This window comes from Triticum aestivum, chromosome 7D, assembly GCF_018294505.1.
Source record: "Triticum aestivum cultivar Chinese Spring chromosome 7D, IWGSC CS RefSeq v2.1, whole genome shotgun sequence".
Lineage (NCBI taxonomy): Eukaryota > Viridiplantae > Streptophyta > Magnoliopsida > Poales > Poaceae > Triticum > Triticum aestivum.
Window position 1 is genome coordinate 72,522,122 of NC_057814.1, and position 18,467 is coordinate 72,540,588.

Consider the following 18,467-nt stretch of genomic DNA (forward strand, 5'->3'; position numbering starts at 1 on the left):
TTCCAAACTGCCATTAATTTCTACAGTACTTTGTCCCATAAGGGCATGGGCTATGGAGGCAGGAGGAATCTACTGCTCATGCTGGTCACGTAGACAACATATTCGTGCGCAGCTACTATCTTTTGTGGGTCTGTTCTATCTCTTTCTTCTTCTTCTGTGTTCACGTTCCGTCTCTCCCATGAAGCTACCCGCGTGGGATACAATAACTAGAACTATCATCTATGCTAACTAGACAATTTTGATCAGATGACATAAAATTAAATGAAAAAAAAGAGTGTTCAGTGTCATATTGTGACACCGTATCATAACAAACACTAGCATACTATCATGTATCAGGCACTATGGATGTGCGTAGTATCATATGCTCCCTTCGTATCATAATATAAGAGCGTCTTTGAAGGGGATACGAGTCAATGTGCGAGCGCAGGTGGCCAGCGGGCAGTAGTACAGGGCTATGCGTTGGCCATGCACTGAGAATACTATTCATGATTGATCGACACGGAAAATACGGAAAAGACAGCAGGTAGGTGATGGAATCTATTTAAAGTGGCAAGAGTGAAGCGCCGCCACAAGCATGCGAGCGCCGGCTCTATATAGACGGGCATGTGCATACCGCATACACCCCCAGGCCTCAGAAGAGAGAGCGAAGAGTGCAATTCCCTCCTGCTCCAGCACCATGCAGCAGCCTGCTACCAACATCGCTCCCCACACCCAACACCCACCACCTTCTTTGGCCCATGCTGCAGGGGCTAGATCCAGAGCTACATATTCTCTCCCCGGACACCCCGTGTTGCTCTCTCGCCATTCGTATCGGTCCCGCCATGTGGAGGCTCTAGCCGTTCATGCCACTTGCTCCCAAGGAATCTCCAACGGCAACGTCGGCCAAGATATACAACTAAGGTTCTTCTGAATTAAACTAGTTTTACATTCATTGTAGAACATTTGGATCTGGTCCAATATATTTGCGGTTTGTTCTGCAACTCACTTATTAGGACGGACAAGTTCTTCGAGCTGGAGATGACCGTCCATGACAGCGAGCTTGACCAGTATGGAGTCGTTCACAATGCCATGTATGTTGTTTACATCCACAAAGGTTGGCACCAAAATGATATCTATCTACCGCAGAGCTCGGGTCATTTACCTTTTATTATGGACATGCACAGTGTTGGTTCTTACTTTTGTTTTGGACAGGAGGTTAAACCCTCCATCGTCTCCGTATCAATTATTGATGCACACAACTACTATATCTTAATTTCCACTTTAAAATTACATGAAGCTCGAGAGGAGATGGCTGCGAGCATTGGCTTCAGCATGACCTCCATAGCACGCAGCGGCAACGCGATGGCGGTCTTGGAACTGAACATCAAGTACTTCAAGCCTCTACTGGTATGTCACGTCCGAAACCTTTAATAAGGCTTGGAATCTCAAGGTTTTTAGTATTTTCAAACCCGGAAACCTCAAGCTTTATAGAGCATTAATCATTCTCTCTTCCTATACTGATTGATGCCCAGCGAGGTGCGAAGTTTGTTGTCAAGGTGAGGCTTGTCCAGATAAAGGGCACAAGGATACTCGTCGATCACATCATCGAGACGCTGCCAAACCGTGAGGTACGCGCACAAACGATCACGATTACCACCCCTTGTACTGATCAATCATCCCACAAGCACGCGCCCGTTGATCTCCTCTGATGCATGGCATGGCAGCTTGTTTTGGAAGCGACGGCGACCGTCGTCTGCCTCAACAAGGACTACCGTCCCACCCGCGTCTTCCCGGAGATGTCGTTCAAGCTGCAGCGCTTCTTCTCGTCCCAGGATGACGAGGATGCAGACCAGCTTACCAGTTATAAAGTGTTGTCGTAAATTTCCTGTGCATGGTATTGTAGACACAAGATGTTCATCCTTGAACCTGTTAAAAATTTGTGAACGATGCTTTATAGCCTGTATAAATTACTCTACCTGATGTTGCTAAGATAGTGGCTTCAGACTATCTGATGTACTACTTTATAAAGTTTTTGTGAATAATTAATAAAATGGCTGCATGCATTGTCCAGATGAATAGGCCGGAGGTAATCCTCCTTTTGTAAAAAGTAAAAAATACTCTACCATAATATTCTTAATAAAAGTTTGGACGACTGGGCATGACCAGTAAATAAAAAATACAAAACGAAATATGTATTTGGCAATCATGTGCCCGATTGCAAAAGTGCCAACCGACCTGATCTCCGTCCGATCCGGCCTCACACGCTTCGGTCGCTCGATATGCCTCCTGCGCGATCCCGTCGTTAATTCCTTTTTTCCACTTTTCTCTCCAGGTGCGGTCTTGCTCGCTCCGCCTTTGCGCCTATGGCTTTTTCCTCCTTCCTCCTGTCGGCGTCGTGAGCTGCGCCAGGCCATCGGCCGGTATCCCCCGGCGTGACCTCCCCGATTGATGCTCCGCGGTGGCGCGATGGGAGACGTTGCGGGGTCGGCACCCCAGCGCCTGCTGCAGCCGCATGCCGCCGCCTTCCGCACCTCCCAGGCAATCGTCGTCGTCGCCGTCGGCACCCACTTCGTCGGTACACCCGCATCCCCCCTCTCTCGCGTCTCTTTCTGGGTGCCACGACGGAGCTAACTCGGAGGGCGGGTTCAGTGATCCGGTCCCTGCTGTTGATCTGGGTATGACGGCGCCTGAATCGGATTACTGAATGTGGCAACAGAACCTTTACATGTGTATACATAGGTTGAATGAACTAACAGAAACTGAGAATTGTCACATTAGTATTGATCTGATTACTGGTCCTAGCATTATTAGCTCAACAGTCTCTTGCGCCTAAGATGACGGAGTGGGATTTTGATAGTAAGTTGTTAGCTGGATGTAATTCTATCATGTGTAGACAGAAGTATAAATTTCAAAGTCCAACCAACCTTTTGCCTATTTTTCTTACTGGGCTAAATGCCATTTTCTATCTCAACGTTGGTTCTTATTTTTGTTCACCTCCATGCTGAAGCACTCAAGGCTGGGGTGATTAAGGAGGCTCAAACAATACCGTCATTCAGTAGGACAGGATGATCCAACTATTGAAGGAGAAGGATTGTGATGGCTGAAACATAAAAAAAATAAAAATCAAACAATACTATAGTCATTCAGTAACCTTCTCCTTGAATTAATGGCAAAAGCAGCATATAAGGTCTTTAGTCTGAAGGAAGAAACGAGATGGTGTAACCTAATCTAACGTGGATAGCTACTAGTACTATTCTAATTGCAACTTTATCCTTGTATGCCTCGAGAAGAAAAAGGAGAGAAAATGTTATGGAGTTGAACTCCTGTCATTACTGAATGTGGCAACACAACATTTACATGTGTATATATAGGTCGAATCAACACAGCCTTATGACCTTTGACATTGTTATTCATATGATAATCTGTCATGACATTATTAGGCCAATAGTCTCTCTCTTTCATGTTGAGTCAAGAGGCCAGCTTTGCTGACTAGTATGATCCATGCATGGATCCACACTAGTCATTCTTGATTGCACCTAGGACACCTTTTGGGCCTTAAAGAGTTATTGACTCAGAAAAAATGTTATTGCAAACAAATCCCTAGTAATTTCTAGTAATAGCACGGTAATATACGCAATGCACATTTGATAACTTACACAAAAACACTACGGTAACTTTAACCTGGGGAATAAGGTTGTTAGAAACATACCCAGGGTAAATTCTGTGTAAGTAGCATGGTAATATCTCCACCACAAACCTGATAACTTAGGTACAAACAGCATGGTAATTTTAACCATGGGAAAAAATTGTTGAAAAGATTTCCCCGGTAATTACTGACTCTTTTAATCGCTACAGTGGTCCTTCCTGATTGAAACTGATTGCATTGTTCCTATATGGTGGATGGAATTTTTTTGCAAATACAAAATAGATCGCTCCCAACCAACCCCTACCCTTTTACTCGCATGCATACCTTGGTAAAACAGGAAACACTGACTTGATAACTTGGGTGCAAACACCATGGTAACTTTGTCCAAAGAGGAGAAAATTGTTGAAAAAATATATCCCGATAACTTATAATAGAACGTTAATATAAGAATCATATACCCGATAACTTACGTAAAAACACCACGGTAATTTTGACTAAAGGGCAAAAAAGTTGTCGAAAAACATACCCGCGATAACTTAAGTGAAAATAGCATAGTTATATATGAACCGCAAAACCCGATAACTTGCGTACAAACACCGTGATAAGTTTGATTCGAGTGGATGAAGTTGTTGAAAATATACCTCAGGAACTCATGTGTAAATAGCACGGTAATAGTCTTGATTTGGGGAAGAGTAGTAAATAGCATAGAAATTACACACCACAACCTTGATAATTTAGGTCCAAACACCGCGGTAAATTTGATCTGGAGAAAAAAATTGTTGAAAAGATACCCCCGGTAACTTCTGTGTAAATAGCATAGTAATATACTCATCGCATACCTGATAACTTACATACGAATACCATGGTAATATTTGACTCGGTGGGGAAATTGTTGAAAACATACCCCCGTAAATTTTGTGTAAATAGCATGGTTACATATGCATCACAGACTTCACGTACAATCACCATGGTAATCTTGATCAAGCGAAAAAAAATGTTAGAAACAACACCCCCCCCCCCCCCCCCCGGTAACTTATATGAAAACATCATGGTAATATACGAACCGCAGACCTAAAAACAACATGGTAATATAAGAACCGCAGGCCTGATAACTTATATGAATAAAGCATGGTAATATATGAACTGCAGGGTCGGTGAATCATTTTTATGCCTTCGATAACTTATGTGGAAATAGCACTGTAACTTGCATATAATGGGCATGGTAACTTATGTAGCCTAGGCGTGATAAATTTTGGCTGAAAAAAAGTCATCGGAACATGCCAACATGGAATCTAGTTTCGAAGATCTCGTCGCGACGAATCTTTTATGTAAAAACAGTTTTTACATCGGACCGACGGTTTAAGCTACAAAACATTTAAAAAAATTAGAATAAAGAGAATCTAAAATGACATCAACTTTTTTGTCCTCTAGTGTATGCATATAATTAGAAGAAGAAATGCACGTGAAAGGAGAAAGAATGCTAATGTATGCATGTATTTAAAGTGAAGGAAGTAGAGGTGTGGCAGTTTTGCTTATATGGCACACATGTGCCAAATATCACAGTCCAATACAAAATTCAAACAGATCTGAATTTTTTTAGGCATTCAAGATGCTCATGTGCGCGAGGTTGGATGTCTAAATTTTTCATATTTTTTGCTTTTTTCACGATTTTTTTGAATGTACTGTTCACTGGGTTTTTGAATTATCGCCAGTGATTCAGCTAAGCTTCAGTGGTTGTCTTGTGTGCTTGTGTTTGATAGTAAACCTGAGCATATGTCAGGTCTTTAAAATATCAGCGGAAGCCTTGCTGGAAGCCCAAACTATCCTCTTTTCTAAAGCATGGGCCCGGCCCAAAGTTAAGCCGAAAGCCCGATCTGAGCTGCGATTTTCAATACCTTACACTGCAACTCCTGTCCAAAGCCCAAAAACCCAGCCTAAGATCTTGAAAGAGAAGCTCAGCCCGACCTACCTTACTGGCTAGAAAACAAGGCCCGAGCCCGGCCAGAATGCCAAGCCAGACCCAGGCACCCAGCACGACCCATCCATGCCCAGGTCTATTTGAGAGGGTGTGAAGCATTTCTCAGTAAGAGGGGGCAGTTGTGAGTGATTCAACTCTAACATCGAATGCCTGCTGAATGGTTTTTAGTGCCAGTCTTGTCATGATGATAGATACCACTCCCTCCGTTTCTAAATATAAGGCCTCCTTTGGTTCATAGGATAGGAAAGTCATAGGAATAGGAAAGTCACAGGAAATGAGATGACATGTATCTGAAATCCTATGAATAGGAATAGAAAAGAAGATGCCCTTGGGTTAAAAAAATGAGACCAACCCAAAGGCTAACCCTCGTTCGCATTTTTTTATAGGAGAAACTCCGCGAGCACCACTCGTCCAAGCCGGGACTTGAACTCAGGTGGGCTGGCAGCAACCTCAGCTACCCAGACCCTTAGGTTCACATTATAGGATTTTTTCCATTGAGTCTAGACTAATGTTTATTTTCCTACGAAATGTAGAGGATATGAAGAATTTCTTCATAGAAATAGGATTCTATTCCTACAAACCAAAGGGCTCTAAAGAAATCTTTCCTATACAAATCCTATCTTATGGGATTCCTACAAAATTCCTACAAACCAATGAAGGCTAAGTATTTTTAGATATTTCAATACAAACTACATGCGGACATATATAGACATATTTTAGAATATAGATTCACTTATTTTGCTTCTTTGTTGGAATCTCTAAAAAGATTTATATTTAGGAACAGATGTAGTAGTACAATGCTTTATATCCAGTGTACGGCCAAAAACAAATACTACGTATGTGCATTGCAATATAAACACGGTTGTTAACGACGAAAGCAAGCTGCTTTTCACAGGAGAAATACATCAAAGCGTGCAAAACTGAAACCAATCGCATGAAACCTCATTTATAAAGTCATTGGATTCAGCATAAAAACTGCCAAGCTACTACAAATGATGTGCAAGCGAATAGCTAGCCGAGAAAAGATTCTAGCAAACACGTATGCTCAAAGTCGTATCCCAGGCAGAGGTGCGATGGGCCTAAGGCCCTTACTGATCAGTTTGATGAGCTGCAGTTACCTTGCCAATACTATGAGCTCCCATTTAGCCTTGCTGATGTTGCTAAAAAAAAAGACCTGCTGACCGTTGCGGATTTGAAGTCCCCTCCCATTTGTTGTAGCAAGGAAATCTTCAGGACGTACTCTGTTCAGCTTCAGAAACTCTTATGGGCAGCTTCAGAAACTCCAGACGATTTGAAGTCCCCTCCCATTTGTTGGAGCAATAAATAGATAGCAAAAGAAATATTAAGACGAGAACTGAAAGATGGCACTGTCTTCTCTTCGGGCACCAAGTAGATGGATTCCTCTGAAGGCATCAAGCATAGGTTACTGTGTATTCTTTTTTGTGGAGGCAAGCATATCTCTTTTCCAAAAGCTGGTTTATGTTTTATCACCTGGAAAACTGCAGCAAACAAACAAATGAAATCGACAATCTCTCTCTTCTAAATATCTGTGTTCGATGTGTGGGACCGGTACTCCTCGACCAGCTTGCGAAAGAGAGATCCCTCAGTTTCCATGAGCTTTGTAGGTTTGTCAAACTCCACTACTTTCCCTGAAAGTGGTCATATAAAACTCATTAGTATGGGAAGATCCGCAGCACATTTGGCATTCCAAAAAGCATTCTATTTCTTATAAGTTGCCGGCAGGAGAAACGTACCGTCGCTCATTGCAAGTACCATATCACAGTCCATGACTGTTGGTATACGGTGGGCCACTGTAATAACGGTGCAATGTCTGAATTCTGTCCGGATAGTTTTCTGAAGGAGAGCGTCTGTTGCATTGTCTATAGAGGCTGTGGCTTCATCAAGAACTAAGATACGGCACCTTCTCAGAAGCGCGCGTCCCAGACAGAAGAGCTGCCTTTGGCCCATGCTCCAGTTCGACCCGTCTTCCACAACTATTATGACCAGATCTTGATCAGTACTATGAATGAGATAGTTCCAAACATCATGCTAGAAAAAGGATATAGCTAATACGCCTAGGACTATTAACAGCTTGACATATTTGAATTTCTGAGATGATTAGAGCAGAGTTTTCTGTTTACCCAATTTTTTAGTTTTAGAAAATGAACTCCAGAAACCAAAGTATATATGAAGTGATGTTTCCTACCATGTGAATCCAATCCCTGTTCCTTATCCTGGACAGCTTCAAGAAGTTGACATTTGTCAAGAACCTGCAGCATAGTAACAAATGGAGTAACCACTTCAGCGATTTCTTTTGAAATGTACATATACTATAATAAAACAAGAAACGGGGCTCGGTTGGTGGGAGGTATGGCTGTACACTCCTACCAAGATCACTCTTACCTCCCATATTTGTTGATCTGAGAATTGCCCAAGAGGATCAAGATTGTATCTTATTGTACCCTGGAAAAGTGTTGGATCTTGTGGAATGATACCCAAACGAGAACGCAGGTCATGTAAGCCTATTGTACTGATATCCACAGAGTCTATAATGATTTTCCCTTCCGCAGGTTCAACAAGGCGAAACAATGCACCAATCAACGTTGTCTTGCCGCTTCCTGTTCGACCAACTACACCAATCTTATCTCCACCCTCAAACTTGCAAGTAATTCCATGTAGTACAAGGGGGGCATCTTTCCTATACCTGATCTGTTGAATGAAAATCAATCGCATAAATTTGTTAGAAGTGTTCACAGGATTTTTACTTCGTATGGTGTACATGTAATATTTATATTTCATTACTTTCAAATCTCTAAGCTCCACATTGCCAACTTCAGGCCAATCTGGTAACGGACGATTTTCTTCAACGACTTCTGCTGCTTCACTTGGTATGTCCATGTACTGGCTCACCCGTTCCACCGAGATTATTTGGTTCGCAATGTTGCATTGGGTTTGAATAGAGGAAACAAATGACGTATTTAAAGAAAGACCATATGACAATGCCATTCCCACAAAACCTGTGCAGGTATGAAAGCAAGGAAATAACTAACTCTACTTTTTGTAATGTTAATATTCAGATATTAGTTGACAAGGGCACATAAGCATTAGGACTAGAACTGAATTTTCATAAGAGATAAAAATATATCCATAAAATCATCAGAACATGGCAAGTATAATATTCAGAACATGGTAGCCTGAGAAATGTAAGGTGTTTATTCCCCATACTCTGCCTGGCAGAACACGACAAGTATAATTTTCTCGCAATATTAAATAAATACAAAATATTCTAGAAAGCATTCAGTCAAACTTTTATAATTTAGAGTGCTCTTATATATAAAAAATATTTGGATTGGTAAGGTCAAAATACTATCATTAAATTTTCATCTATAATATTTTCATAATGTTACTCTCTTCTTGCTTTCTACAACATATACAATTATACATACAGTAAGTAACGGCTTAATAAGTTTGTTTGAGACCCATGTCATGTCTAAAACGTCATCTATTTACGAGTGGAGGGAGTATCAAGTATGTTGTCATAACAAAAGCTTGTTTAAACTCGGCCAGAAGGCAATGAAAAGGTAGCAACATTTACATGGCAGTGCATCTAACATTTGTCACTAATCAGCTGCAAGCATCGATGGCCATAGAACGAGCTAGCTACTTAATTTTGTCCAGTATTTGAAGCAACATGGTGTTTATATAACCCGCAAAAATACGTGGTGTTTATATAATTTCTTACCAGGGCTAAAAGTCCCTTGAGGAAGAAGAGCCATGACAAAGGCAGAAGAAGAAAGAACTGAGGCACTCATTATTTCCAGACGTTGAATTAACCATTCAGTTGCTGCAAAATTATAGAAATACGGACTGGCATTCTTGTCAACAAGATCCAAATTTTTCGCAAAGAAACAATCTTCTTCCTCAAAGGCCCTTATTGTTATAGCCCCTGAAATCGATTCACCTAAGTGATTTGCTAGAGCAGACTTGGTTGTACCATTGATCCGCATCAATTCCTTGGCTGAGGCTAGATAGTACCTCTACATGACCAAACATAACAGGTTTCAGTTCATGAGAACTTTGGATACAAAAAACAACAATAGCAGACAAAAACTAATCACAGGAATGATGCTTAGAAATAAAGAAACAAAGTTATACCCCATACCTGCAACCTAATTGCCAAAACTATCATTGGCACAGCTACAAACAGAACTTGCCATGTAACAACAGCCAATACCCCTAGATTGCTATATGCATTTAAGCTGGTACCAAGGCTGAGCACAAAGGCAAATGGAATATCAAGGTCAACGATACTCAAATCTGAAGAGACCTGCATTAGATGAAAGGAGAACAAGTTAATCCATCATGAGAAAACCTCTCGGTGCGATGTAACTGAATTTTTTTGTATTTGCCATAAGAATTCTTACCCGGCTAAGAACCCTTCCTAGAGGAGTAGAATCAAAAAAGGACATTGGTGCACGGAACAATGAATTGAGTAACTGGGAAAACAAGGATCTTGATGACTGCATCCCAAGAACGACGACTCCTAAAGATCTTGATAGCAAGAAAATCATTGTGCAAGCTCCGGTGATAATGTACACAGAAATTAACTTCAGCGTGCTAACATGAGGATTTTGGACATTAGCAGCCATCCATGAATTCTGTAATATTTGCCCGGCTATGAAAATTATGTGAGAAATCATACACAAGGAGAAATACAGGAAGCCTTTCTTCTGGCGCAGGTAAAGCATATAAGGCTTAACACCTGCATCCCCTGTTTCTCTTTCCTCTTGCTTGATCAGTTGATCTACCGGTGATGGCTTCACAGGCTCTATATATCTGCTTCCATGAATACCAACTGTCTCCTTGATCGATACTTCCTTGGCTCTTTGAGAATGTGAGTTGTTATTAAGATCCGAAACACCCATCGTATCTTTATGGGCATTTACAAGGTCTTTAAATTCTTCACAATCTGCCAATAGATCTTGATAAGGTGCAGGCCGGATAACCTCTCCATCTGACATTAACTGCCAAAAATCACCACTAATTTTAGATGACATCAAAAAAGCTAGAAATATCATCAACAAATAAATACAAACTAGAAAATATCATCAAAAAATAAATAAAGTATAGAAAATATCAACAAACAAATAAATATAAATTAAACAGGCACAAATATCATCAAATAGTGACTTTTCATAGTGGAGAAAGTTACCAAAATCGTGTCAAATGCAGGTAGAAAATCCACTTGGTGGGTCACCAAAAGAACAGTCTTGTCTGATAGAGCACTCATGACATATTCCTGCGAGACAGAGCTTTGTAAAACCATTCACCAAACAGTAATATAATCTGCATCTGCTGAATATGATCCTTACATTGAAGAGACTTGTGGCTGTATGGGCATCAACAGCACTGAAAGGATCATCAAGAAGATAGATGTCTGCATTTTGGTATAGTGCACGAGCAAGCTGGACGCGCTGCTTCTGACCACCACTAAGGTTTACTCCTCTCTCCCCAATTTGAGTACAATCTCCATATGGCAGCATTTCAAGGTCCTTGACCAACGAGCACCTTGCAAGTGTGTTCCGGTATCTTTCCCTGTCCATCGACGATCCAAATAGAATATTGTCTTGCACGGTTCCTGTTTGGATCCATGCGTTCTGAGAAATATATGCTATTTTCCCGGAGACTTGGATCTGAAATGGTTATGCAAAGATCAAGAATTTGATATTAAGATGTTATGAAAACATGAATTGATTAACGTACTTTATGTTGGCAAATATTGACAATCATAATTTTCATAACAACTTTGCAAATCGAACATAACAACTTTGAACATGATGCTGCTGTAAACAGGCTACCTTTCTTTTAAGCATGTCTAAATGTCTAAATTCTGAATATGGCAGCCACTTCATTAGAAGATGGTGTTAGTAAAATAACATACCGTGCCTTCAGTTTTGGGAACCTCTCCGAGTACAGCAGCCAAAAGTGTCGACTTTCCTGATCCTACCTCTCCACAAATTGCAATCTTTTCTCCAGCTTTGACTAACAGATTTATATTCTTCAGAGTTGGTTTTGATGTATTCTCATCCCACGAGAAGCTACACGAATCCATCGCTATAGGGTAATCAACGCCAACATAGTATTTCTTCCTAACTTGCCCGTTTAGCTCAGGTGCATCAAGGAAGTTTGATACCCGAGTGAAAGCAACCTTAGCCTGTATCACAACTGCAATAACATCCGGTATTGTCCTAATTGGGTCTTGCACGAGACGCAGAGTTGCCACAAAGGTAAAGACATTGCTAGCATCAAGAGGGATTTTCAAAAGATAGCATGTTACAAAGGTCGCCGCCGAAACCAAAGCAGGAGAAGACCAGAACAGGAAACCATTGTATGTCCTCCTAAGCTGGAAGGCTTGCAGCCACTTGTACTCAACCTCCCTCAACCCCTCGATGACCTTCTTGAAGTGGGCTTCCCATGCATAAAGTTTCAAGACCTTCATATGAACTAGTGACTCAGACATGGCCTTCAATCTCACATCTTGTGCTTCCATAAGTTTACTCTGGAATTTGTGTTGCAGCCTAGCCAACGGAAGGTTGCAGAGTACGGTGAGAATGATGACAACCAACGATGAAATTGTTGCAGCACCAACCGCATTGTATAGAATTGCCAGCGCAATGCAAAGCTGAACACTTGTTGTCCATGTTTGATGAAACCAGTATGGGAATTCCCCAATCCGGTAGGCATCAACGGTCACATAGTTCATAATTTCTCCAGAAGAGTGATTCACTTTCGCTGCATTTGATAGCTTCTGCTGTTTCTTATAAATAGCTGCTGACAGGAGTGACCTCACCTGCAATCCTAATCTCCGTGTGCGGAAATACCACTGTCTCTGTGATAGCGATTCACAGCATTTGCAGACAAACATTGCCGCAGCAAGCACATAGCCTTCGTATTTAAAGGTCCCTTTCCCAAGTGACACGTTGATGAATGCCTTGAGAATTACTGGGCCAGTGGATAAGGTGAGAACCTTGAGCAAAGCAAAGAAACCCGAGACCAAGACCGCACGCCTGTGACAAGAAACAATAGTCCAAAAGAATGATGGTGTGGCGTGCGACGGCGACTGCTTCTTGTCATTCAGCTTCTCCATGAACATCATGTACTGGTTCTGTGCTCGATCTGTGGCGCCTAAGAGTGTCATGTCTTTGTCCTCAAGGGGCTTCTCATAGCCCATCTTCATCAGAGCATTCAACCAAGAAAACGACATCTCGCTGAGAAAACCAGCAGTAGCAAAGGGAGTGACCTGATGGGCCTCAGAATCAGCTACCTCACCGCCTGTCTCCTCCGTGTCGAGCGGCTTGTACAAACCATTTCCAGTTCCTCCATGACCCTCTTCATCACGGCTGTGCCGAATGCCATAAAGGAGCAGGACAACCGCACCTGGCAAGGACAGAACATCCAAACAGCCCTTGACGGTGATCACCTTCTCTGCAACAATAACGATAACCGAAGAACAGCACACGAACGCCGCGTAGACGGCAAGCAAGGCCGGCCACAATCTCACGAATGCCGCCCCAAGAAACCGCGGCCTGACGCTGAAGGCGAGGCCGGCAAGGGTCAGGTTCAGTCCCTGGGACACTGCCACAAGCCACCAGTGTGGAAGGTAAACAGCAGAAGCGTCCTGACTGGAGCTACTCCCCAGCATCCACAGCCCCAGCCCGAGGTAAGCCAGACCCAGGCAGCCATTGAAAACCACGGCAGACAGGTGCAGCAGCGGGGAGCTGAGGCTGAGCGTGACGAGCTGCCGGGCGGACGCTCTGCTCTGTGGAATTTTGACAAGCAGCTGGAGGGCGAGCGCGAGCAGGAGCAGCGCCGCGACGCCGGCCGCCACCAGATGGTTCAAGCAGGTGGAGGAGTCGAGTATCTGCTTCAGAGCGCATGAGGCGGCGTCTTGGCCGGAGCATGTCGGGCTCCCGCACAAGCTCGTCGCCCATGAAGAAGCTGTTACAGAGCATGGCGTTCCCGGATTTCAGTCGGCTGCCGATCGAGTGGTGCATGAGGAGGAGGCTGAGGAGGGGATTCGTTACTTGTGAGGGGACCCATCCCCATCTGGTGGTGGTTCGAGGTGGATCAGCAGCTCCTGTTTCTGCCCTGCGCCGGCTATGGAGAGAAGAAAGCGAGTTAGGACAAGAGAACACACGCTCTGTTCCAGAAAGGAGCAGACAAAGAACAGAGTAGATATGGACTAAAAAACAGTCGTGCTGGAGCCCAAATCCGACGAATTATCCTAGGACTAGGGGAAGGGGAAGGGGAAGGGACACACGGGAGTCTCATCTCAGTGCTCGCTGGGAACACATCACGGTGTCAGCATAAAAATCCAAGGATGAGACTACCCCCACAAAGCACACACCAAAGAAGAGACAGAGCGCTATCTGGACCGAGACCCTTGTTTGCGTGGACTAAGTAAGCAAGCGATGGTGCATAGCGTTGACCTGTAGGCCGCCGGCGAGCGGTGAGTACTCCTACTCCGCCAGCGCCGCCCTCCTCGGTGCCTTGGCCGCCGGGAGCTTGCCGAACGAAGGAAGGAACGGACAGACCAGCGGTAGCTGCAGAGCAGGTCTGGGCGCATCAGAGCTCTTTTACTGCGTCGTGCTACTGCTACTACGGGCGGGGACGGCGCGTCGCTCACTGCGCCGGCGGAGGAGGAGGAGGAGGAATAACTGCGGGCTCGGTGGCCACGTGTTGCGGCGTTTCGGGGTTGGGCGGTCCTGGCCTGGACCCGGGCCCCTTCGGCATCTCTCGCCTGCTACCCTTGTCCCCCCGGCCCTTCTTGCCTGCACCAACTTTTGGCCGGGATGCATCAACTACGGTGATTCTTTTTTATAGGCTGTCAAGTATGCCCGTCGCTGGCCTTCTCGGATGTACTCCCTCCGTTCCATAATAAGATGGTGTCAAAAACGTTTTTATATTATGGGATGGAGGGAGTATATGTTTGTTGCATGACAATTCGGTTGTAGTGTCAAAAACGCTTTTATATTATGAGACGGAGGAAGTATATATTTGTTGCATGACAATTCGGTGAGGCGGTCAAAATGGGTCAGCCGGTTGGGTGCACTAGCCAGACTTGAGCGGACGCGAGCAAGCGGTGCGCCTCCAGCCGGTCCAAACGGACAAAAAACGGATCAAATCTGGGCCCATTTGGTTCGACGCGTTGGAGTTGGCCTTAGACAAAGAGATCATGATTGACTTGCCCACATGATAGACGAGATGGCTGCTACCGCACAGCGTCTTGCTTCACGGAAGATAGCCTCAGCTTTCGGACACTTGACAAAGTTTTCTTCAAAGAATTTATGCTTTTTTGTGTGTGTGATTATGTTGTTGCCTTAGCAAACTATTTTATTTTCACTGTGGCACTTGAACTTGTTGTATGGACGTGATGATTGCTTTATTTATAAAGCAGGGTTAAAAGCCTGTTTCGAGAGACATCACCGTGCGGATACTCTATGCCATTCATCGCCGTGCATCAAATGTCTACGGATCGGTTCGTACGATTGAATTTTCACAAACCCAAAGGCAAAGCTGCCCAAAGTGAAGCTAGGGAGGTTTGCGGACTCCCAGGCAGTTTTCATGTAGGCGTCCCACACCTAGACCGCACAAAAACTCTGCTTAAAACCCTGCTTTTCTCATTTTGTCCCTCCACCTTTACTTTGTATCCGCATAGTTCGAGACCGAAGTTGCTCTCTACCACCCACTCTCCGCCCAGGCCTTGTCAGACCTCAACCGCTTCAATCGGACGCCAGTCCCGACTTGCATACACCTCCCTTCCACTCCGTCAGCCGCTGCCATCAGCCTTCAGGCGCCTCCTTCTGTCCACAAAAAAGATGTTCTGATGTCCATATAAAAAAATATGGTTTGTTGTTTTTGTTTTGAAAAGGCCGAAGACCATATAGTAAGCATCACGGGTCCTTACAAACATACACATACAAAAAGATGAAATTATAATCAAATTATTGAGAGTGTCAAAGTCTTCTTCCTCCTGCATTCATCAATGGCACCATGAGCATAGCTCGATGTGGCCTCTGGGCCTTCACCTCGATGGAGCAAACTTTTACAAACACATGAGCTTGTAGAAGCAGCGGCCGGGAGATGGTTTGTTTGCCGGGAAATAAGATACTAATGCTTTTTCTTGCGAATACTCTAATATACATAATGATTTGCTCAGCGCACAAAAATACTGCTCATACAAGCATGGCTCGAAACAGGCGGATGGTAGTTGGGGGCAGTAATTGACATCTCGTCGGCCAGTCCTTAACTGGTCATAGAGGGAACTAACTTATATCAATAACATGCATATGTTAGTAGTCTATATTACTATCTTTATAGTGGGTAGTAGTATATGTGGTATCATACAAGTCTTTATTTATTTAAATGTAGATTTATTTGTTTTGGGATATATTATGTTAGATGACATATTATGTTACCACAAACACCTCTCTCCTTATTAATTACTTGTCATATCAGCAAATTTGCTTTGAAATGCATTATATTGCTAGGTAAGTTACTCCAACTACAACATGTCTTAATATCATTTAGGGACGTGGACATTTGATTCCTGGGTGTATCTACACTATATAGGGAAAATAGTAATTAAATAAAAAGTCAAAAAATCCAAAACAAAATTGAAATAAACTTGACCTTTCATTATACTTGTGAAAAAAATCCACAAAAATAAAAAACCCTTCTACTTCTTTAAAAAAAAGGCCAAACTAGTGTGAACAGTGTCCTATAATATAAAGTTTTGTATTTCTTGCCCCGAAGTTGACGATGGTTTTAATTCGAGAAAATTTATATACTAGTGCAAAAGAAAGTCAAGTTTATTCTAAAAAAATTCTAAACTATTTTGACTCTTTTTGTAATTATTGAATTTTTTCCTATATAGGGTGTAGATACAACCATGAACCAAAGTGTATTTCCATATTCTCGAAACAGACTTTCGGCCCCCTTTATAAATAAAGGCACAAACTGCCAAACCGATACAAAGTGGCGAGGAAACCCTCGAGAAAGCAGGCCAAAAGAAAAATACAACGGCATCTGAGCGAGTGGCACAAGTGCCCCTAACCCAAAGCCGCACAGGAAAATAGGAGACGCCACACCTAACAAGACACCAAAAACCATTGAACAAGAGTGAAACCGCGCCACCACGAGAAAACTACTAGACCTTGTAGCACCGAACACACCGAGCCGTCTCCGGAAGGGGCCGACTCACCGTAGAGTCCTCCCCCTCGCTCCGTGTCGTGGAGCGCCGCTCCTGCCAGGAGATCGCAAGGACCGAGAACGATAACCACAGGGACACATCTAAAAGATAGGAGACCACCCCACGCCATAGTATTGGGTGCCACATGTCAGGAACAAGGCAAGCCCGAAGCTGCTGGCAAGCTGCAACTGAAATGGATCGGGGTTCCACGACAACTCCCCCAAGAAGGTGATGAAGCGACACGCCACCATCGTCGAGTCCGAAGGACGGACAAGGGTTTTCACCCCGAAGCCCAGGCAACGTGAGGAGACCCACAACAACGCCCCCTTGAGGCAAGTGACGCCCGTAGGTGTCGTCGTCGCCGGCACCGATGCGCAGAGCTTTGGCTCGGCCCTCACAAATGCCCTACACGGTACCAAGGTTGCCGACCCAACCCGAGAGGTAAGATGTGACACCCCAAAATTTTGGCCTTGTTTTATTTATTAAAATATTGCCAGGAAATAAAACTTTTCCAATTGTCAAGTTTTACCTTTTGTGGTTTTGGATTTATGCCTCTTGTGGGAAAAACCTTCAAAGTGTATTTTTGACTTGTGTGCCCTCTTTATAAAATCAATCCTTTATCAGTGGATTTATTTGCATAATTATTTTTCATAAGTTTTAATTCTTTTAAAATGATCTTTCATAAATTTGGAGCTCCTTTTTGCACTGCAACCATTTGATAAATGCTTCTAAAAATTCCACCAAGATTTGGGGATGTCATGTGATGGTTCCACATCACTTTTGTGCAAGAATGCCTTCTGGCCATTGGAGATTTTGAGCTCTACACCAACTTTTACAATCTGGTCCAGTAAGCACTTTTGCACTACAACCCATTTAAATATTCTTCTAAAAATTCTTCCAAGTGTTTGGAGATGCCAGTGGATGCATACCATTCATCTTCAAGCAAAAACCCAGGGATGTTCTTTGGAAAATTTGAGTGGATCAGCCTCTTTTGCATTCTGGTCCAATTTGATGATTTGTACTGCAACCTTATTTTTCCTTGCTCTAGTAACCCTGAGCTTTCTCCTACTTGTAGCCCTCCCTACCAAACTCTTAAGTCCAGGAGATTGGGCTCATTGGAGATTTTGAAGTGCATGCTGTAAACCCTTTTTCTTTCTGTCCAAAACTGGAGTTTTGCAAAGCTTGCACTATCAACTTTCTGTTTTTGCCAAACTAACCTTGCCACCATCTCCTGCATCTAAAGAGACCCTGATCTGGAGATTTTGGCCACTCCAAGAGTTGCCTAAGTGCACTGGACATTATGTCGAACACCTGGTGTGCACAGTCATTTTTGGCAAGCTCTCTGGTTTTGCATTGTGGACTTGGACCCCTGACCTATCCACCTTGTCCACTGAGTGTCTTGCTACCCCCACTTCCATCCTGTGCAGTGCCAGCTCCACCCTCGAGCTCTAGAGCGCGCTGGCATTTCGTCAAGCAGGTGCCGTGCGTGCTCTGGGCGCGCCCAGAGCGCACGTTTTGCACGCGCGCGCACTACGCCGACACGCTGCACTGCCGCACTCGACGCGACCCGACCCTGGCCCCCTCTGCATCGCTGAACCGCGCACTAGCCGCCC

The 18,467-nt window shown here is 43.7% G+C and overlaps 2 protein-coding genes across 5 annotated transcripts; one reads left to right on the forward strand and one right to left on the reverse strand.

Moving 5' to 3' along the window:
- The first annotated feature begins 612 nt into the window (after positions 1 to 612).
- LOC123169456 (acyl-acyl carrier protein thioesterase TE3, chloroplastic-like) lies at positions 613 to 2,055 on the forward strand. Its single transcript, XM_044587339.1, has 5 exons — positions 613 to 900; positions 993 to 1,093; positions 1,277 to 1,386; positions 1,512 to 1,607; positions 1,704 to 2,055. Exons 1-5 carry the CDS (start codon positions 677 to 679, stop codon positions 1,857 to 1,859), a joined length of 687 nt encoding a protein of 228 aa, XP_044443274.1. The 5' UTR covers positions 613 to 676; the 3' UTR covers positions 1,860 to 2,055.
- Positions 2,056 to 6,524: 4,469 nt separating this feature from the next.
- LOC123165727 (ABC transporter C family member 10) lies at positions 6,525 to 14,432 on the reverse strand. Of its 4 annotated transcripts, XM_044583440.1 has the most exons (14): positions 14,093 to 14,432; positions 13,688 to 13,760; positions 11,545 to 13,601; positions 10,976 to 11,296; positions 10,816 to 10,902; positions 10,028 to 10,627; positions 9,766 to 9,930; positions 9,346 to 9,640; positions 8,406 to 8,620; positions 8,007 to 8,312; positions 7,810 to 7,873; positions 7,358 to 7,597; positions 7,095 to 7,252; positions 6,525 to 7,006 (listed from the first exon to the last, which is right to left on the reverse strand). In XM_044583440.1, exons 2-13 carry the CDS (start codon positions 13,707 to 13,709, stop codon positions 7,143 to 7,145), a joined length of 4,482 nt encoding a protein of 1,493 aa, XP_044439375.1. In that variant the 5' UTR covers positions 13,710 to 13,760; positions 14,093 to 14,432; the 3' UTR covers positions 6,525 to 7,006; positions 7,095 to 7,142. The 4 variants fall into 4 exon arrangements, with proteins under 4 accessions (XP_044439375.1, XP_044439372.1, XP_044439373.1 ...); XM_044583437.1 differs by having other exon boundaries at positions 6,525 to 7,252; XM_044583438.1 differs by lacking the exon at positions 14,093 to 14,432 and adding an exon at positions 13,924 to 13,967 and having other exon boundaries at positions 6,525 to 7,252.
- Positions 14,433 to 18,467: the final 4,035 nt, after the last annotated feature.

Bases quoted from the DNA above. Each gene is read 5' to 3' on its own strand.
- LOC123169456 (XM_044587339.1), top strand. From the start codon at position 677: ATGCAGCAGCCTGCTACCAACATCGCTCCCCACACCCAACACCCACCA. The intron at 901-992 runs GTTCTTCTGAAT...CTCACTTATTAG, and splicing joins GGCCAAGATATACAACTAAG to GACGGACAAGTTCTTCGAGC. The intron at 1,387-1,511 runs GTATGTCACGTC...ATTGATGCCCAG, and splicing joins AGTACTTCAAGCCTCTACTG to CGAGGTGCGAAGTTTGTTGT.
- LOC123165727 (XM_044583440.1), bottom strand. From the start codon at position 13,709: ATGGGGATGGGTCCCCTCACAA. The intron at 10,628-10,815 runs GTAACTTTCTCC...GATTTTTGGCAG, and splicing joins CTGCATTTGACACGATTTTG to TTAATGTCAGATGGAGAGGT. The intron at 7,874-8,006 runs GTAAGAGTGATC...ACTATGCTGCAG, and splicing joins CAGATCAACAAATATGGGAG to GTTCTTGACAAATGTCAACT.